The 21,087-nt window shown below is 39.5% G+C and overlaps 1 protein-coding gene across 1 annotated transcript in view; it reads left to right on the top strand.

Moving 5' to 3' along the window:
• Positions 1 to 578: 578 nt before the first annotated feature.
• The window catches only part of NXPH2 (neurexophilin 2), a 106,748-nt gene continuing 86,239 nt past the window's right edge, over positions 579 to 21,087 (top strand). Inside the window, exon 1 of the mRNA XM_072960884.1 lies at positions 579 to 747. Within this exon, the coding sequence (XP_072816985.1) occupies positions 697 to 747 (51 nt within the window). The 5' untranslated portion in view covers positions 579 to 696. The remainder of the gene's footprint in view (positions 748 to 21,087) is intronic.

Genomic DNA, 21,087 nt, shown 5'->3' with positions numbered 1-21,087 from the left:
GCCGCCCCTAGCCCAGCCCCCGACGCCCCGCCCCAGGACCCTGCCGTCGCCGTCCCCTAGAACTCCCTGTGTGCGCTCCTGGCGCGCTCTTTCCAGCGTCCACGCAGGAAGACCCTCCCCACAACCCCGCTGCCGCCTCCACAGCAGAACAAGAGCTGGTCAGTGGTCAGGGAGTCTGGGCCAACCGAGCCACCTAGACCGGCCCTCTGCTGGGCAGGAGCGGAGGAGGCACCGGGCCTCGCCGGGTCCCAGGAGCGCTCAGCTCTGCGGGGCAGCGACCCGGCGGGGCGGGATCCCTACAGCAGCCTCGCGCAGGAACCCGACACCAAAGCGCCGGAACCACCGCCTCCCGCCCTCGGGTGCCCTCCGCGCTCACCCGGACAGGGGGACGCAGGAGCCCCGGGCCCGGCTGGAACCGCGCGCAGCACGCCGGAGCTCCAGCGGCCCCGCGCGCTCCTCTTCCGGCCCCCTCCTAGGAGGGGCGCGCGGGGGTTCCAGAAGCACCGCCCGCCCCCCTCCCCCTTCCTCGCCCGCCCACCCGCCGGACCCGCGCGGCGCGGCGCGGCGCTGCGCTCGGATTCCAGGAGGGAAGCGCCGCGCCGTGTCCCCGGCGTCCTCAGTCCTGCCCCCGAAGTGGAGATGCGCGAGAAGCTGGCGAGGGCGCGCAGCTCGTGAGACGCCGCGCCAGCCGGCACCATGCGCCTGCGGCCGCTGCCCCTCGTCGTGGTCCCCGGCTTGCTTCAGCTGGTGAGTGCCGGCCGGCCGGCCGCGCGCCGCACGCCCCACGCCCCACGCGCGGCGGCCGCGTTTCGGCGGGAAAAGCGCGCCGGGGGCCGACTCGGACGCTGAGCCTGGGGCTGGGGGCGCGCGGTGGCGGGAGTCTGGGGTTGCCTTAGAGGCTGGAGGGGGAGAATCGGGGAATAGGACAGAGGGGACCCTGAGACGGGTGAGGGGCTTGCGAAGGGTTGGGGCTTGAGGGCTGAGGTAAAAAAGGCAGAAAGTGGCCGGGAAGAAGGTGCGAGAGAAGGAGGAGGGTTACTGAGAAGCAGTCGAGGAGGGGATAAGGGTGGACGGACGTGGTGCGGATGGGCCGAACGACCTGCCTCTGGCCGCGTTTGAGGGGCTTGGTGGTTCCTGTTTTTCACGTGGTGGTATTTGCCCGGGTGCCTGCAGACACTTCTTCTAAACCCGGTATCGCGCCTCCTCGTTCGCAGGGCCGGTTAGTGGCTCCTTGCTGAGGAAAACTTAGGCAAAAGAGCGGTTTGTGAGGTAGACTGGATTTCTCGTCTTCCGTCTGGAGCAGGGCACTGGGATGGGGTTTTGCGCCGGCGGGGACGCAGGGAGTAACTTTGAAGCCCAACTCCACGCAGGAGCCCCCCTCCCCGGCATCTCTAAGCAGTCTGCTGCCGCCGGCCGCTCCCGCCGGGTCTGGGCGGCCCGGGGCGCGCTGGGGAGCACGAAGCGTGTTAGAAGGCGGTTCAGGGTCCGCCGGCGAGGCTCTGGGCGACTGTGCCCGGGAACTCCAGTCCCTCCTCGCTTTTCCCGCCTGGCGCCCCGCTCTCCTCCTTCCGAGATGTATCTATATGCTGTATGGATTGCTAGTTACTTACACTTAGAGATTTCAAGTAAGACCTTCAGGAAGACAACTTATAAAGTAAAATTATACAAGGGGATTGCTTTGGCTCCTTCCGCCTCTGTGATGGATTTCTCTTGGCCCTTAGCTTAATACTGTGCTGTTAGAGGGTTTTCTCCAGATGCCAGTTTCTTTGGTCCTCATATTTAAGACTTTACCCAGTTTAATCTGGGTGTTAAAATTCGGTTAAGGAACCCAAACGTAATGATCCTTCCTTCCTCTTTCTTTCTCTCTGTTTCTCTCTATTATTTCCTTTTAGAGATAAAGAACAAGTAACAACGAAAGTTTGTCTATGATAGTATGACATTGTAAAGGCAGAGATATTGTGCAAGTTTTGAAGATGGAAGGGCTTCTGAAATGTCTCAGTGAAGAGGAGAGGGCATGGAAGGGCCTGTCCATTCTTTTTAACAGTAGAGATTAGCTTCACCTGCACATCATTAACTAAGAAATTCTTCAGTGGCATCGAGAAGAAAATGCAGTGATGTTCCCAAATGACCTTGAATGTGCCAGTACATACTAGCTATACACAATATTGCATGTTAAAATAAATTTTACATCTAAGGCATTAAGCATGCAACGTATATGTCAGGTTAGTCTTTAGTATCACTTGCTTTTTAAAATATTTGCTCTGGATTCCAATATACGGTGACCTGACAAAGCAGCAATTGTATGGTGTGTATAAGTAAAATTGTAAAAGCCTGGGGAAATCAGGTACTTAGGTGGGATCTTCAAAATATCTTCATGAATCTCTTAGTTCATTAATCTGATTTTGCATTTAGTGATCATGGACTGTGTATCTGTTCCACTGTGTTAGACTCTTAAAGATGAGGAGCGACGTTGGCGGATGTGTTGGGAAAAGTTCTATCAGCTACTGTATTGGAAATGTTAGCTTTTTTTTTTCCACACCACCATAGTCCATAAGGAATAAGATATACATCTTGACGGGATTATATACTCTCCTTAAGAGCTAGGTTCTAATATTACAGCATGGATTGATTGATTAGTTTTTAAGGACGTGGATGTCCACTTCTAACCCATTTTTGGATTGTGCTTGGGTTGTAATGCTTTTTCCCTGGAGCACTTTATCATGGTAAGTGAGGTGGGGAGCTGCAGCTGTGTGATAAGCACACATTCCTTACACTGCCATCCTTTTGGACAATAAAAAGCTGTTTACATTCTCCACAATCTTAGAGCTGTTTCCAGCCTTATAACACAAAGGGGTTAGGTTGTGAAAGGAAAACACAGTGGCTGAGCAGGACAGATCTAAATTAAAACATACCCCAATCCTGCCACTCGCCCCACCCCAGCAGATAGAAAAAATAAAAAAAGATCATAATTTGGCTCTTTGGATGGCTTGTAGTTTTATTCTCTCTTATCAGCTAATATTGAACTTCTTTGCTAAATCCAAGTAGCAAGTGGATAAAAATGTTTTCTACATTTGAAAACTAGTTTTTTAATTTTCTAGGAACCATGGGCACTTAGTACAGCTGCCCTTGGCAGTGGAGGGACTGGGGACGTGGTTTAGGTTATTGTTGGAATTGGATTTTATTTTTCCACTCACACTTCCAGCCCGAAGAATGTACTTTTTTTTTCAAAAGCTAAATATGTTTCAAATGAGTAGTGTATTCATTTGGGGATATTGAAATTTTAATTTTGAGAAAATTATCTGATTCAGTCATAGGGAGTTGGGCCCAAATAAGTCACTAGCCACATAATACTGGTACAATAACTAGAACGTTTTTACTTATTTTGAGAATATTTAAAAATTTTAAGAGAACGGTGAACTGAATTGCTAAATATTGCAGGTAACCTGTAAAGTGTGTGTGTATGTGACCTGTCCTTGCCCAGTTTTCCTGGTGTGTGCCCATTGTTTCAACAGACAGGTTGTTATACCCAATTAATAGGATTACAAGGGATTTGCAAAATTTAAGTATCAATCCTGTATGTGTAAGTTATTTTGAAATTCTTATTCAGCAATATATTCTTTATAAAAATGTTATTAGCACATTATTTCTTGTCTGCCATCTAATGAAGAGAAAATTAGCATTTGAAATTATTATAAAATGAGTGTTATTTCATGACATGATACAAGATAAAGACTTTGCCAGTTGACAACTTCTTACAGATTTGCATGATTATTTGTAACTCATAATAAGTGTGATTTTTGCCTCTAAGTTAAATGTAGATTGTAAAAAGATTCAATTTGAATTTAAACAGATGATTAGCTTGAGTTTAAGATAAAATTTAGGGGTGATTTTAAAAATTAGTTTGTTATACATTTCAACTTGTTTGTCCGTGATATAATGATGAGATGAGTTTATAAAGTAATACATAAATTGAAAGAGGTGTAAGTTAGCAAATTTTTAAAATCCTATAAAATCAGAATACTTGTGATGCAAAGTATTACAATTTTAAGTTCATCCTCACTATATAGTATCATCCCAAATGAACTTATTTAAGTATATTTCTGTTTATCTTAACAAATTATTAATTTTAACATCTATCTACTAAGGCATTCATAACATATATTTATCCCTAGTTCTGTAGTTATAAGAAGTGATAACTCATGACTGCCTTCCATTCAAGAATCACAATTTCCCTCATACAGTTTTGATCAATAAACATCAAAACAGTATTTCCCAGTGTAGGATTAGTAGTCGTCTATTGTCTGGATGACAATGCAGAGGGAAAAAAAATACTACCATATCATGGTTACGACTTAGAGTTGTCTGGGCTTTAAAATTCTCTCCTCATTAAAAGCATCATTACCTTAGACATTTTTAAAAATGAGAATTGGAATGAGACAATCAAGTCCTCTATTCCAGCCACTCATCTCTCAGTATAAATTGTGTTCCCTTGGCCTGTTCTAAGATTGCATTATGTAGTTCCGTTTTAAATGCCTTGCACATAGGAAACTGACTCCTCTTGGAAACTTCTTTTATAGCACAAGAGATTTCCAAGTGAAAAAGAAAAGCTTCATTATTTTTTGTTCTGTAGCTTTTTCTTAATTTTCTCTTTTTTTGTTGTTTCTGGTTAGTGGTCAAGATGCTTAATAAGGCAAAAGGCTTTTTCGAAAAACCTTTTAGAGGTTTCACATTGTCGCTTAAAATGTGTAGCTCTTGCACATTGAATGAATGAAGAAATGTTGCTTTTTACAACACCTCGCCCACCTTTTGTTTATTAAAGAGCTAATCAATACATTATGAATGATTTAGTTATTTAGTAGTAGCAATTAGAGCTGAATATAAATGTGTCACAAGTTTGTGATTTTGTAAAAGCTCTAGGGCTATCTTTCTGTTTACATATTTTGAGGACCCTTTTACCTGAAGCTTTACTGGGTAAGATTTGAAAAAAGAATTATAGCCGCACACTCAACTGCCTACAGTTAGGGCTGTGTCAGCGTTTCTATTAAGAACCTCATTTCTATCTTAGCCATAAGCATTATTGCGGATTAAAAGTTGGCATTTAATATCTTGATTTGGGAGTCATTTATTTTAAGGCTGCTTTAAAAAATTGGTCCAAATGATTTTGAGCACTCATCCATGTGAGTTCACTGTCTAGGTATTCTTATAGTATGGGAATGACGATTTAACAAACTAGTTTCTATATCATTCTTGCACAGTAGTTATAATTTAAATCGTAGCATGTTTTTATTATTTTCAATAATCTTTTTGCATTAAACCTATTTATTGAACCACTGTATGGTTTTGTAACACTCTTTCATCATGAGTATTTTTAATTGTGCCAAAATCAGATGCCCTGGTTGGTCTTTATTTACTAACAATTGTATAAATCTTTGTTTACTAATAATCTATTTTATTTTTATTACTTGCGATATGACCAGTGGTGTTAATGACAACTCCATTCTGTATTTTAAAATCTTGCTCAATAAAAAAGGATCTAAATAAATTTACAGTATAGATTTTCATATTACAAAAAGAATTCTAAGATATGATTGATTGAAAACTTTCAATTTAAGTTATTTTTAACTTATGAAAATCTAGATGAAAACCTTCAGATAAGTGGTTCATTATGCTGTAAGGTCAGTATATAATAAGGAATTCTGTTTCTTTATAGCACTACAATTAAAAATGAATGTTTCATTATTGAAACCCAGAAACTGTAGGAAATAGTTTTCCTAGCCAGATCATTCAAGACATTAAAACAGTTGTCTTTAAAATTGCCGTTCTTATAAATTTTGCCTTCCTTAGATTTATGGACCTATGGTAAGGAAAGTGGGAAGTTATATAAATGTAAGCTACAGCGGTAATAACGCTGTCTTAGATTTACATACACTTACTGTTTTCAAGTTTCTTTCACAGTTTATCTCATTGTACTCTCCCAGTAAATCTCCAAGATAGAGGACACGTGAAATGTTTCCACTTGTGAATTGAAAAAAAACAATGCATTTGGAGCCAAAAGACTTGGGTTCTGTCTCTAAATAAATTACATACTCTACAAACATTTACTATTTTGTCCCAGACTTTACACTGAGACTATAGCAGACACTGAGGACATAGCAGTAAACAAAAGAGGACTCTTATGAGCATATGAGTGTGTGAGGGCATGTGTCCACACACGTGTGTACCTGTGTGTCTGGGCTGGTTGTTTAACAACCCCGGACCCCTGATCTATGCAGTGAAGCCATTAATGATAAAGAGAATGAAAAATTTCTAACCTCCCTTTCCTTTTTTTTAATGCAGAGTAACAGTGTTTCTGATTTTTCTTTTTATGAATTATGTAATCTTCTGTTACTGTACAATGTAAAATGTGTCTTACCTACAAACATAATTGCTTTAAATGTTTTACATGTAGTTTATGCTGTTAACCATATCACAAATGATGCACTTATTTAAAAACAGATTTAAAACACTGAAAGACTGATTAATGTTATATCTTCTTATGGAAAAGGGAAATTTAGTGAAACTAGGCAAAGGGAATTGATGAACACTTATTTAACAGCAAAATCAACAAAATTTTGATTAAAATGGTGCATTTCTCCCTCTATACCATTTTTAAATTATAGACTACTAGCATCTAGTCATTACTTTAATTTAAATAAAAAGTAAATTGACTCTCAGTTAAATTCTAATTATTAAGATAAGCAATATTACAGTTTAATACTGCACTTCAACCAGAAAAGTAGCATGTGACTTTTGTATGCCTCAGTAGAATCCAACCTATTTTTTTTTTCAATTTTTTATTGTGGTAAAATAAACATAACATAAAATTTACCATTTCAACTATCTTGAAGTGCACAGTTTAGGAGTATTAAATAGATTCTATTTTTTTAATTGAAGTATAGTTGATTTACAATATGTTAATTGCTGGTGTACAGCATAGTGATTCAGATATATATATATATATATATATATATATATTCCTTTTTGTATTCTTTTTCACTATAGACCATTACAGGGTATTGAATATAGTTTCCTGTGCTATACTGTAGGACTTTGTTGTTTATCTGTTTTATATATAGAAGTTAGTATCTACAAATACTGAACTCCCAATTTATCCCTCCCCACCCTTCCCCAACCCTGTAACCATAAGTTTGTTTTCTATGTCTGTTTTATAAATAAGTTCATTTGTATCCTTTTTTTTTTTTTAGATTCCACATATAAATGACATCATATGGTTTTTTTTTCTGGCTTACTTCACTTAGAATGACAGTCTCTAGTCCATCCATGTTGCTGCAAGTGGCATTATTTTATTCTTTTTTATGGCTGAGTAGTATTCCATTGTATAAATATACCAGAACTTCTTTATCCAGTCATCTGTCGATGGACATTTAGGTTGCTTCCATGTCTTGACTCTTGTAACAGTACTGCTATGAACACTGGGGTACATGTGTCTTTTTGAATTTCAGTTTCCTCAGAATCTAACCTATTTAAATCAGGAATACTTTTAATAACTACAAAGGTTTCAGGAGTTCAGATGTAAATGGTTCAAAATTTTAAAAAGAAAATCAACAAAGAACTGACATGTGAGACCTATGAAAGATGGAGAAAACTGTTAATGGTCTCAACATTAGGAGACAGGTCAACTCAAATAGTGACTAGTCCAACTACATTTTAAACAACACAAATGTCTCTAAAAACAAACCTTGACTTTGTGATATTGCTGGTTTGGGCCAAAAAAGGGATTGTCAGGTCATAAAAACACTTAACTAAGTCTCTGTATTCAAGAATATGCAAGATTGTGATTTTCACACCTTGTCATACATACTGACAATTTTAAAATCTCATCAGCTTTACCTTAACGTTACACAGCATGTGTATTTATTTATTCACTCAAAACAGCAAGTAATAGTTTAGATTATTTGAAGGGAGAGACCACATGTGTAATTTATATGCCTGTTAAGAGTCCATGATCTGCATGAAATTTGAATGGATAATGTATACAGTAAGAGAATAGGGACTCAAAAGGACCATTTAACATTTTGTAGCAATGATAACAATCATTTTTATTAATAAAGTTTTGCATTTGAATAGCCCAAACAGGAGACAGGTGGGATCAGTGTAAGGAATATGGCTACAGAAATGAAAAGGGAGGTGAAGTTTTTTTCAAAGGTGTCTTTCCCATGCTCATGAATTCACCTGCTGCTCCCACATGAGAGAGAAAGGCTTTAATTGCTGTTAAGTGCCACTCAATCTTGGTTTTTTTTAATGGACAGGTGGGAGTATGAGAAGGAGCTGGTGTGGGAGGCTGTCTAGTAGGTGTTGGCACTTGTGCAGAACTTGGGAACATTCATAGATCACTTTGCTTTACCAGTAGTGTACTTGTTCTCACTCTCCCTTTCTTCCTCTTTATGAAGATGTGTATTTTATTGTAGAGGTAGCATACCATAGTGGATGTTGTTGGCTCTCCACCCAGATCTCTTTGGATCTCTTTTCAGCATTTCTGTGCCCCCTCCCCTTTCCTGATTTCTATTTGAACGCTAGGCACTTGTAACTCTCCTTCAGAGCATTCCTCCGGGTGTGAGGTGCCCCTTGCCCAGCACTCAGAGCCAAAGTGCAGTCCCCCTCCTCCCTCGATAGCTCTTGACAAATGACTGACAGGTGCTAGAATGTGAAATGCTTGGCTCCCTTTCTTAAGGTTTAAGGAGTACACTGGAGTGTCCCTGTGGGAGCAGGTTGAAGCTCCCTTCAAGGGGACCTCGCCTGAGATCACAGACATCCATGGCTTCCTCTTATTCACTGACTTCTTGCCCCACTTCCTTTCCAGACTTCCCTGGAAGCACTTCGTTATAAATCAGTTGTACTCAAACACTTGTCTTGGTGTCTACTTTTGGGGAATACAACCTAAATTATCTGTTTAATTTTTTTTTTTAATTTTTCAAGGTTACACTCCAATTACACTTATTGCAAAATATTGGCTCTATTCTCCATGTTGTACAATACATCTTTGTAGCCTGTCTTACCCTTAGTAGTTTGTACCTCCCACTCCTCCACTGCTATGTTGCTCCTCCTCCCCTTCCCCAATGGTAACCACTAGTTTGTTCTCTATATCTGTGAGTCTACTTCTTTTTTTGGTTGTGTTCACTGTTCTTTTGCATTTTTTAAGATTCTATATATAAGTGATATCACACAGTATTTGTCTTCCTCTGTTTGACTTATTTCACTTAGCGTAATGCCCTCCAAGTCTATCCATGGCACTGCAAATGTCAGAAGTTCGTACTTTTTTATAGCTGAATAGTATTCCATTGTATATATATATACCACATCTTCTTTATCCAGTCATCTATTGTTGGACACTTAGGTTGCCTCCGTATCTTAGCAATTATAAGTAATGATGCTATGAACATTGGGGTGCATGTATCTTTTCAATGTAGCATTTTTGTTTTTTTTTTCTGATGTATATGGAGAAGTGGAATTGCTGGATCATATGATAGTTCTGTTTTTAGTTTTTTAAGAATTTTTTTTAATATTCAAAAAATTTTAAAGCAGCCGTTCTCACCCCTGTTTGCTCTCTGCCATCTCACACTAAGATAATTACTGTTACTAGTTTAATGTGTCTCTTTCCAGAAATTATAGATATGTGTACTTTCATCACAATTATATCAACACAGCATAATGTTCTGTACTGTGTGTTTTTAATACAATAATACGTTGTGGCCATTTTTATACAATATAGAATAACATATTTTTGAGGACTTATAGTATTTCATGGCATTGATGTGCCCAAATGTATTTAATCAGTCCCTTATTAATATTTTGATTATTTTGAATTCTTTAATATATTTGTCAGTTTATCTAAAAAATAAATCCCTAGAATTGAAAATTCTGGTTGAGAATTTACAATATGAATTTTGATAAATACAAATTTTCGCCTAAATGACTATACGAAAATACAGTATCACTCACAGTAGATATACATATCTATATCTCTATTTGGCTAGTGATTTTTTTTTAACCTTTCCCCTCTATAAGAGGAAATCACCTCATTGTCTTTTAAATGTGTTATATATTACTTACTGGAAAGATGAAGAGTATTATATTTAATAACCATTTGAATTTATTTTGTGATTTTTCCTTTTTAATAATTCCCCATTTTTCAATTTTTCTTCTACAGCTTTTAAACTTTTTTTTTTTTACTATTGCTCTTCCACAGTTGTTGTTTATTTTATTATTCCTGGATGTTTTATACATTATGGGATTGTTGTGGCTACCATTTCTAGGCCTGACATTTAAAAATTGTTTTTTGCTGGAATATATGGAAAGCTATTTATTTTATCAGTTTTGTTTCTGAACTGGATTATTAGTTTTAATAATTTTTAATTTGATTCTCTTGAATATTTTGTGTAGAAAATCATATTATCTGTAAATAAGCCTATATTTGGCTCTTTCTATTGAACACTTATTACTCTTAAATTAATATTTATTCTCCTAGTGTACTGGGCAGAACCTTCAGAATATTACTGAATGACACTGTGAAAGTGGGTGCTTTTTTTCATACTTCCAACTTAAATTTAATCTTTACTAAGTATGTTAGCTTTAGTTTTTAATAAATAACCTATAAAGAATATACTTTTATTTTTAATATATCTTAACATAAATTTATGTCAATCATTGAGGTGGATTTCAGATACATTTTTAGCACCCCTCAAAATGATCACATATTTTTAAAATGTTAACCTGTTTATGTTTCTTATTTATGAATAGGTCTCCTAATACTAAGCTGTTTAAGCAAAGTTAAATTATCTATATTTTAATACACTGATATATGTGTTTTATGTTGTTGGTATTTTATTTAAGACAGTGGTGCCACATTCATAAGTAAAATATAGCAAAAGTGAAACATCAGATTTTACATCAGGATTATTCTAGGATCATAATTAGAAAGCCTTCTATTTTTTTCCCCTCAGTTCTGGGAGAAGTTAAAACAGTTGAGAATTGTATTTTCCTTGGAAGTTTGTTAGGAACAGTTTTAATCCATTTGAGCCTTTTTGTTTTAGGAAAGGAAATCTTTTGTAAACATTTCATTTCCTTTATGGCTACTTATCCATTCAAGATTTTTCTTCCACCCTTATTAAATCCCTTTTATTAATGTTAAAAGAAAATTATGCATTTTTATGTATCTTCAAATTTACTTAGCATAAAGTTATACTACAGTTATCTTAATTAAAAAAAATTTTACTCCATCTTTGGGATTTATGCCGTATTCTCCCCTAAGTTTGTACTAGTGGTTTGGGAACAGTGGTGCTAAGGGGCTGCCTTCACTCTCCTTCTTCCCCTGGGAGTAGAAGCCTTTTGTGGCAGATTCCATACCCAGTTTACTAAGCCGTCTAAGCTGAATGAAGCCTGTTGTTGGGGGTGAGCCTCCAGGACCTCAGCCCTCTTTCTGCTTCAGTGAAGGACATGCAGCATCCTGGTAGCTGCCCCGTGCCTGTTTGCACTCCCCGCTCCTCCTGTGCTAAGCTTGGTGGTGGGACGAGGGATCTCTGTGGGAGGTAAACCCTAGTTTACTGCTCTGGTGCTGTTCTCCTTCACCTTCGGTTGGTTACTGGCTGCTCAGCACACGGGCTCTTCCATCATTCTGATTCACTCTTTTTTGTCTTCCAGAAATTCTTACATTTTGTAGACTCTTGGCATTCTTTCCTCTTTGTAGCACCACTATGCATTCATTCTTGTTTTTGCATTTCTAGTCCATTTCATTGGAAGTTTGGGAGAGAGGCAAGGTAAATACATTCACTCTGCTTTTCTCATTGCAACTGGAAATCTGTTAGTCATTTTTGGCTCATCTTTCTTCATCCTCTGCATTATCCATTCAGTCACAAAATCCTATGAAAATTTGTTCCAAATCCATCTGTAAACTGTCTCTTTTCTCTCCACCTGCTGCCATTTCATCACTACAGCAGCCTCCTAGCTGGTCTGTTTGATTTCAGCATGAGCCCTCTAAGTGCATTCCATATGTCACAGATCATCTTTCTTAAATTCTCCTTTGATTTACTATGCCACTCCACTATTAAAGATGAGATAGTGGTTTCCTTTTCCTTAACACGTTGAGTCTAAATTTCTCTTTCTGGTTTTCCAGCCTTAAATCTCTCATCCAGTATTCATCACATACTCTTAACTGCAGCCAGGTTTGTATCCTTTATACTCCATGAATACTTTAGAGTAAAGGGAAGGCATAGATTTTGAGATCAGACTGACTTGGATTCCAATGCTTTCTCTTGTGTCTTGGACAAGCCAATACATCAACTCAATTTCACTTTCTTCTTCTAATATAATAGTGATAATTATAGCTATCTGTTAGCGTTATGATAATCATTTACAAAAAATGTGAAATGCTGAGCATGTAAGCATTGGTTTAGCAAAGGTCAGGTTTCCTTTCCACCTCCAACTGTTTAGGGTCGTTATGTGCAAGCAACAGAAACTGACTTTGACAAACGTAGGCAGAGAAGAAATTCATGAAAACAGGAAAGGTTGGAGAGTCAGGCATGTCTCGAGTAGAATCAAGTGTCTAGGTATCAGGAAAGTATCAGTTAGCCGAGATGATGAATAAATGTCAATTTCTTTTTTCTCCAGTTTTTGTTTCACTTCATTTAAGATGTCATGTTCTGGCTGGGAGAATGTGGTTGACTTGGGTCATATGCCTTGGCTTCCCACGGCTGGGGCACTTTGATGCATACTTCCGCACATCCTAGGAAATCAACACCACATGTTCCTGTTAAAGGATTTGTGATCATAACTCCCACCTTAGAAAGAGCTCTGTTAGAGAAAGAAAACCAAGCACCTACAGAGAAGACTAGGATTGAAGAATGAAATTCCAGGTCTTCATGTTAATCAACGTGATCTTCACTTGTAAACAGACATAGACATCAAGATTACTAGACATTTAAGCAAAATTGTTAGCAAACAAAAGCTAAGAAAAAGAAGAAGAACAAAGAGTAACAGTGGAGGGGACAGATTTCAATTTTAAATATTCCTAAATAGTATTCTTGGAGAGTCAAGAGGATATTGCATACTGAAAATAAGAGCTTTTCATAGCCTGTTATGAAGAAAGATCAGTTAGATAATGAGAAGGAATTCGTGGAAGTGAAATATAAAACTGACAAAATTTAAAAGTTGGGAAGAAGATTGAGAAGGACCATGTTGGTGAACTGTAAGGTGAAGTCAAGGAACTCTGCCGTGACAGAGCAGAAAGACCAATGTGGGAAATATGACAACAGTGAAGAGACATGGAGGAAAAATCCAGCGAGGACCCCCAGAAACAGATAACAGGATATGAGAGGAGGGCACATACTCAAAGGGACAGTGTTGAATGGGCTGATTTTTAATCAAAATAGGGGGTGGGGATATAGCTCAGTTGTAGAACATATGCTTATCATGCACGAGGTCCTAGGTTCAATCCCTAGTACCTCCATTAACCCAAAAAATAAATAAATACATAATTAATTAATTAATTTTTTTAAATTAAAAGAAAAAATCCTGGAGAAATTCCTTTACTCAAAGGAAAAAAATAGAAAATCCTAAGAACTTTCAAGAGATTACCGACGAAACAAACACATACCTCATTAAACAATACAGGATGTTAGAAGCAATGGAATAATTCCTTCAAATTTCTGAGGGGAAAGAATAGCAAACCGACAGCCAAATTATCAATCAAACACGGAGGTAAAGAGGAGGAGAAAGAGAAAATCAGAGAAAATAAACAATGACATTTGGAGCATGCAGGAGTCTCAGGGGAGTTACCCCTCACTCTCTACGGGAAAATACACAAAGAGGTATATCAGCAAAGCAAGAAAGAATATAGCACAAGGGAATGATGTGGGGTACAGTGGGGTCTGAGGATGACTTAGAAGAAGTGAAGGAAGCTAGAAAGGGTCCTTTAGCCCCTAACCCTGGGATGATGTGGGTTCTGGTTCCTCCTCTGTGGGCCAGTCATACTGTGGCTTTACTGGGAATTTCATTTAAACAGTTTCAGTTTTATGAATGCTATTTATTAGTGTGCTGTGTTTGAAATGGATTTATACACAAAGCGTGAATGATTTAAATATAGTTTAAGAGTGGAATGTAACGATAATAAATATTAATGAACTAAAATAATATAACAAAAAATTGGAGGTAGTGATAAAGTTAGGTGAACATACCCGTTTCCTTATTTTTCATAGTAAGAAGTTGTCTTCTAATGTCAATAAATTAAGAAATAGACTGAAAGTCTTGAAAGCTACCAAATAATAGAAGAATGAAAAATAATACAACCAACAGAAATTCAGTATGTAAATTTAGTTGCTTACTATGTGCTCTAATTTTTTCTCATCATTTAAGTAGATTAGAAAAAATAAATTTAATATGAACATCTGGAATAGACATTTTGAACTTAAAATGTGATTTTGTATTTGTGTACTTATTTTTCTATAATGCTTTTGGCAAATACTATTGATCTGAGAATTTCCAAATAAAGGAGGTCTTTCCAGTGGAGGGAGCTGCTCAACAGTTGTAAAGACATGCCCATGATGTGGCCATGAGTGTGCTTTGCCTAGGAGATGGTGAATATGTTTATGACGTAGATTGTGGTGATGGTTTTTCACAGGTGTATACCTATCTCCAAATTCACCTAGTTGTATACATTAAATATGTACAGCTTTTTGTGTGTCAATCATGCCTCAGTAGAATGGTTTTAAAAAAAAAGAAAAAGAGGTAAGCAGAGGCTATCTGTTGAGTCATGCCGTCTGCAAGGGCTTCCCAGCCTCAGCACTGTTGACATTTTGAGCCAAATAATTACTTGTGTGGGGCATAGGGGTGGGAGGAAAGGGGTTGTCTTCTGCCTTGGAGGATATTTAGCAGCTTGCCTGGCCTCTACCCACTCAGATGCCAGTAGCACTCTCTCACAAATGGGACAACCCAAAGTGTCTCCAGACATCGACAAATGCCCCCTGAGAAGCAAACACACCCCAGCTGAGAACTACCACTGAAGGGGATTCCTGGCTGTAGAAGGTGAACCAGGTTCCCCCTTTGATCTCTCCCAACTAAATACTTTGCCTTTGAGCTGTTGGGAAGGGGTCAGCATTTTGCAAAGACCACGTTTATTTCTTGGTGCTTATTTCCATTTTAGGCAAGTTCCCTTCAGTTCAGTTTAATTCAGCCAATATTTTTAAGTGCCAGTTCCATCAGGCACTGTGCCCAGCGCACACATATCTACTTGACAAATCTTCCATTTCGAGGGAAATGATTGATGAGTGAGCCCTCCCCCACCACCCCCACCAGATAGTGCTCTCCAGGTAAGATTTCCCTCTCTGGTAGAAGTTCACACGTTTCATTTTGCCTCAGGTAAACATCTTACCAGTTGTTAGGGCTAGCTCAGGGGGTCTTAGTAACTAAAACTTTCAAATTTCCATATTTTAAAATGCAGTAATGAGAAAAAATTTCTTTGTAGAAGACAGGAAATAAAACCAAAAATGATGATCATAAATAATAGTAAGAGTGAACTAGATCACACTTTGATGTGCATAGTTATGACAATTAACATATAGTGGGATTACAAACCTCAGTGAATGTGTCCCAAACTTAGATAACATGATGGCTATCAGAACTGGAGAACAGCACTTTTGAGTGGAAAATTTGATCCAGTGTTTCTGAGATTTTAAAAAATAGCTTGAAACTATTCAGTTCAACGCTTAGGGAGCTAGGATACACTTCCTTTTTATTGAAAATTGGGGATTTTCAAGTTTACAAATGTGAAACAGGGAGTTACTCTATTTTTTATATATGGAATGAATGACCTTCTTCTACAATGAAATGCATTTTTAATCAAGTTTCTCCTTTAAGACAATTCTCATTTTTAAAAGAATTGGGTCTGTGAAGGTGCTGTTAAGACTTGTATCTACTCACCTAAAGATAAACATGGTAATAAAAAAGCAAAAATAATACCTGTTGGTATTCTTTGAAATTTTGAAATATGGTATATTTTCATGAAATCAAAGCTATGCATAAATAATGGCCATGCTTCCTGGGATAAAGTCTGAGAACCCCAGTGGACAGCAGCTGGGCTGCTGCTCCAGGGAGGTGTAAAGGGGTTTTTCCCTTTATGATTATGGTGGATGAACCTCTGGATAGGCTGTAGCTTTCAGAGTGAGTGTGTTATGGACGTTCCGGGCAGGCCAGTGCGTTCAGACACCTGCCTTTGTACATACACACATGCATGCACAGAGATGACATTCTCCTTCTGAACCTTTCCCACCACCTCAAAAGTGTTATCTTTTCATTTGCAAGAGGATGTCTTGTCTCTACTTTGAAAGTTATAGACCTATATTATCCTTCTGTCACTCTGTCCAAATGCCTAAATAAGCCGTTATTGGCTGATACTTACTCTTAGCTTCCTAGCTTCCATCAAAGACTAATGTAGGATATGGCCATAGAAAAACTTTATTTTTTTTGGTAATGTATGTTCATATTTTCATTCATTCCTCCATTCAGCAGTTGAAGTGTCTTCTGTAGGCACTGCACTACACTCAGCTTTTCCTAAAAATATATTCATAAGGACAAAAACCTGCTTTCCTGATAAATCAAGTGTCTTTATTTAAGGAATGAGAATTTCAACTCAATATGTTTCCTTTTTCACTTTTCCTACCAGGAAGAGCAGAGGTAATTTTTAGCTCATTGCAACAAATACCCAATTAAACCCAAATTTCTTGACGTTTTCTCTCCTTTATATAGTTCTTGACCTTGTACAAATGGTTCCCTTATATATGGCTTATATTATGCACCTTGGAAGTACTTTTTGGAGGCATTTGGGCCCAAAATTTATGTGCCAGTTTGTACTACCCTCGCTGTCCTAATATGCCAGAAATTTGATGGAGTCATTTCAGTTCTGTGGGTATGAATTTCCTCTAAATTTCTTCTTCTGAGGATTAAGGTCTTTAGATTCAATGATTCCCAAATGCTGGTTCCCAGGCTGGCTGTAATGACCACGGTGAGAGAGCATTTTCAGCACCTCCAGGTGTGTTACATCAGTGTCTCTGGGCTGGGGCCCAGGCACCAGGTGATGCTGGGGCCCAGCCAGATTTGGGAACCCCTGGACCGGATGGCCTCTTAGATGTCCTTTAGCTGTATGAATTGATAATGCTGTTGGAGCCTTGGCCCCTGGTGGATGGAACATAAGCCAGCCCCGAGGGAAAGAGCTGCAGTTGTACTGATAACACTGCCAGTGATGCAGGCGGGAGAATGCCCCAGGTCACCAGGGGTCAGCTAGCTCATGCAGATCTCCCCTCCGAAGGTGCATTAAGCGTGTCCCTCTGGGCTCCAGCACACTCGGGGCACACCTCCACTGTAGCATGTATCTCATGACACTGCATTTGCAGATGCACATCTTTGTGTATTCCACTTAACCCAAGTGAAATCTTTGAATGCAGAGAATATGGACCTCAGAGTGTTAATACCACTTTGACATCCAGTCACACAGTAAGCATTCACTAAATGCTCGAATGAATGAATGAACCATTGACAGAACCCACTCAGTAACAAGCCCCCCCTCCCCCGCAAAAGGCTATGCTTCCAAGTCAATGGAAAACTACCTGGGACCAATTGCAGAGAAGTTTGGGTGGCAAATCAAATCTAAGCCTTTAGCCTGCTGGTTCAGTGTCACTGACCTCCTACAAAGTGTGCTTGAAGCCCCTTTGTCTTGGAGCTCTGGATTTATATGGGAAAAGACCCTGAAATTTTCTTATTAACAGTATCATAAGGATCCTTTGGGACAAAACTTCCACACGTAGGTTAAAGTGCCAAACTAAAATAGACTGTTATTTGTTCTGTCTGATTCTTTCAAGGCTAGTCTGTTTTCCTATATTAGGACAGAGAAAGGATATTCTCAACAGCCAAGGAACTGGTTTGTTCCGTTGTTAACCCTTTTAGAAGGAAATAGAGGTAGCCACAAATAAAATTTGAAGTTTATCCACAAATACCCACTTTATATGCTTTACAATCTCTTCTTTCCTATTACTGACTCATGTGTTTCTAGCACAATATGCTGTGGTCTTGTCCTTTCTAATGTATCAATATTTGTATAATTAGAAGAATAAATATTACAGGAAAAAAGTTTTATTTCTAAAGTGCCAATTGTTAGGTTATAAAAATACTTTGAAAATAAGGATTTAGACATTCAACAATTTTTATATTTATGACCAGAATTTCTGATCTGGTTTTTAATTCTGACATTTTAGTTCTTCTCTACATTAAGCTCCTTATTTCGTTTATTTATTTTTTGTGAGGTAATAGGTTTAATCTGCTGACATTTATATACTAAGGGCTCTTTCTTAGTATAGCTTAATTTACTCTCTTTTCAAATTGTAATTACTGAATCAGATTTTTGTTTTAGTGTTAATTAAGGTGATTATTTCATGATGGAGTTTTTTTTCAGTTTCAAAGACCAGATACGGTTTTAACAATCATCACTTTACCTACCAATAGGCACTGCTGCTTTCTTGTAACGATGAGATATGCCCCAACTCTCCCATCTTCTGTATGAGTAGATGTAACATAATGGTGCGTGTTAGTAGGCATGTCCTGGCCTGAGGCACCACGCCTGGCTGGGAGGGAATGGTGCCTCTTCTCATTATATTAAACAAGGGCATCTCCAGCAGACAAGGAAGCAGATCTACTTGCAGTGGAAGAGTATGATCTGGTTTAAGCAGGACACAGCCCGCAAGCTCCTGTGTGATAAAGGCATCTCTGTTTATCCACAGCAACTCCATACAGGCTGTCAGAGAAGGTACTTTTTATCTGGGCATAGCTTTTCTTCTGGGTTCTGAACAAACGCATCAAGGTATACTAGACCCTTCTGGTATGTTGTACGGCATTTAAGTCAGTAGACCAAAAATGACACGGTGAAGGCATGTGACCAAGTGATTACGTGAATTCCTTCTGTGATGTTGGGCTTGATTTCCTGCCTTTGGATTGATACTGGGAGGATGCAGAACCAAAGCATCTGTGTCCAGTTGTTACTGAATGACATGCCTGTCATGGAAGAACAGCCCTTTACGAGTGCCTACAGTGAGCAAAAGCTGTCAGCTTTGAATGCTACTAGTGACAGATTCAAAGGTTTTTTTTTAGAAATTCTGGGATGCTAGGGGCTTCTGGGTACAGTGCTAATCGCCGGGAGAGATGTGCCGGTGTTGGCATGAGACCTGGTTCCTTTGGTGATGTAACAAATGTAGTAGCTTGTAGACACCTCTTATCTGCAGTTGACCTTGTTGATGATATAACAGAGTGTAGTTCAAGGCTCTCATCTCTAGGAATGTCAGGGATAGGCTAGAGGATGTGCTGTAAAAGAAGCAGGAGTTGTGGTTTTTGTCCTCACACCTGCTCCCTCTCCCATCTCACATATACTCAGCTTTGAATCCGCTTCACGTGCCTGCCAACAGAATCTCCTGCTAAGCTCTTTCTCTGGGGACCCAGGTTGTCCTGGCTACTTCCCAGTCCTGTGTATACCATCATTCCCCAATCGAGGAAGAAACTCTCTCAAATTTCAGTTGTGCCTGACCTTACGCCTCTCTGTGTTTTAAGAAGCCTCATGTAGGGTTTCCACCTTTGTCATCCTGTTCTCTCTGAAATGTGACGACGTTTGTATATTTAGCGCTACTCCTATGAACACCTACAAGCACTTTAAATGGTTAGCTTCAGACGCCTGGCTTTTAATTTTCTAAATCTCAGAGCTGCTAGGTTTCTCTTTAGCTGAATCTGCTAACCTTCTTTTTTATCTTCAGATGATACGTACATTTGAATGCACACAATAAAAAGTATTTTGCTTCAGATATGTACTTCAATCAGAACTTTGAAAGTTAAATATTCTTATATCTGCCAGTGGCCGGAAAACTACTTTCCCAACTTTATTTTAGTGAACTTTGGGGGTGGAGGAAGATGTGCTTGAATACCAACGCCCAAGCCCGGATCCTCCCTTCTCAGCCTCCAATGGCACAGGAAACCCCCTTCCTTCAGATTTCCAGCAAACTCTCAGAATAGCACTCCTTTCTGTGCCACAGAACATGCTTCAGCATCTTGCTAAAACCAACAGGAGGCACAGCAGATGTATTAGTAAATCACAGAAATTTCAAAACTCTAACGAGATACAACCGTGTAAGACTGAGAAGCCCTGATGCATCAGAGTGACTGGAGTGGGCTGTGGCCCCTGACTGTTGAGGACCTGACCAGGAAGCTGGGTGTCAAGGTTTCCCCATCCATAGGTGATGGGTGAGGTCTGGTAGTAAGGATCAGAAAGGATGTTCGGCATACAGTTAGCCTTGGGCAGCCAGAGAACGTTTTAGAGCCTGCTCTGGTGAAATAGTTAATAGAGGTTCAGTGGAGCTCAGATGGGAGAGACTGGAATGGCCTGGATAAGCTCAAATAGAGAGAGGGTTGAGGCAGAGGGTGGCAGGAGGTCAGGCATGAGGAGGACATAATAGATCTCTGAGCTTCAGGTAGAGCTAGCTCCAGCAACCTGAAAATTCCTTTAGGATGGAGGGTCACTTGGTAGTGGTATTAATCAGTCAGAGGCTTGTATGTGGAGAGCCTGGTTGAGTCAGTGGCCACTGTTGCTCTGGATGTTTGCTTGGCAAGGGGAGCTCAGGCCTTTGTCCAGAGCGTGCTTCCTGTCAAGGAATGAAATAATTGTTCTTCCACAGCATTTGGCTTCAGAAAGAAGGTCCGTGTCTGGGCTGAATGAGAACTCCACCTGCCTGTCCACGCAGTCTGTGAGCCTGGAATGCTCATCTATGAAAATGGTTCTCAGCTTTTAGTCTGCAGCCACCTGGGAAGGTTGCTAAAGATGTACCTTCTTTGGCTGATGCTCAGGAAATGGATCCCAGATGTTTAAGGTGGGGCCCAGGAGCCTGAATTTTAAGCAGCATCTTAAAGGGCTTCTAAGGCAGGTTTTAGAGACAGTTTGAGAAACACTAGCCTAAAGGTAGCTGGTTCTACTTCATTTTAGGAAGTATTCCCCCAGGGACATTATGGCGT

This window comes from Vicugna pacos, chromosome 5, assembly GCF_048564905.1.
Source record: "Vicugna pacos chromosome 5, VicPac4, whole genome shotgun sequence".
Lineage (NCBI taxonomy): Eukaryota > Metazoa > Chordata > Mammalia > Artiodactyla > Camelidae > Vicugna > Vicugna pacos.
This window is presented reverse-complemented; position numbering and strand designations above follow the sequence as displayed.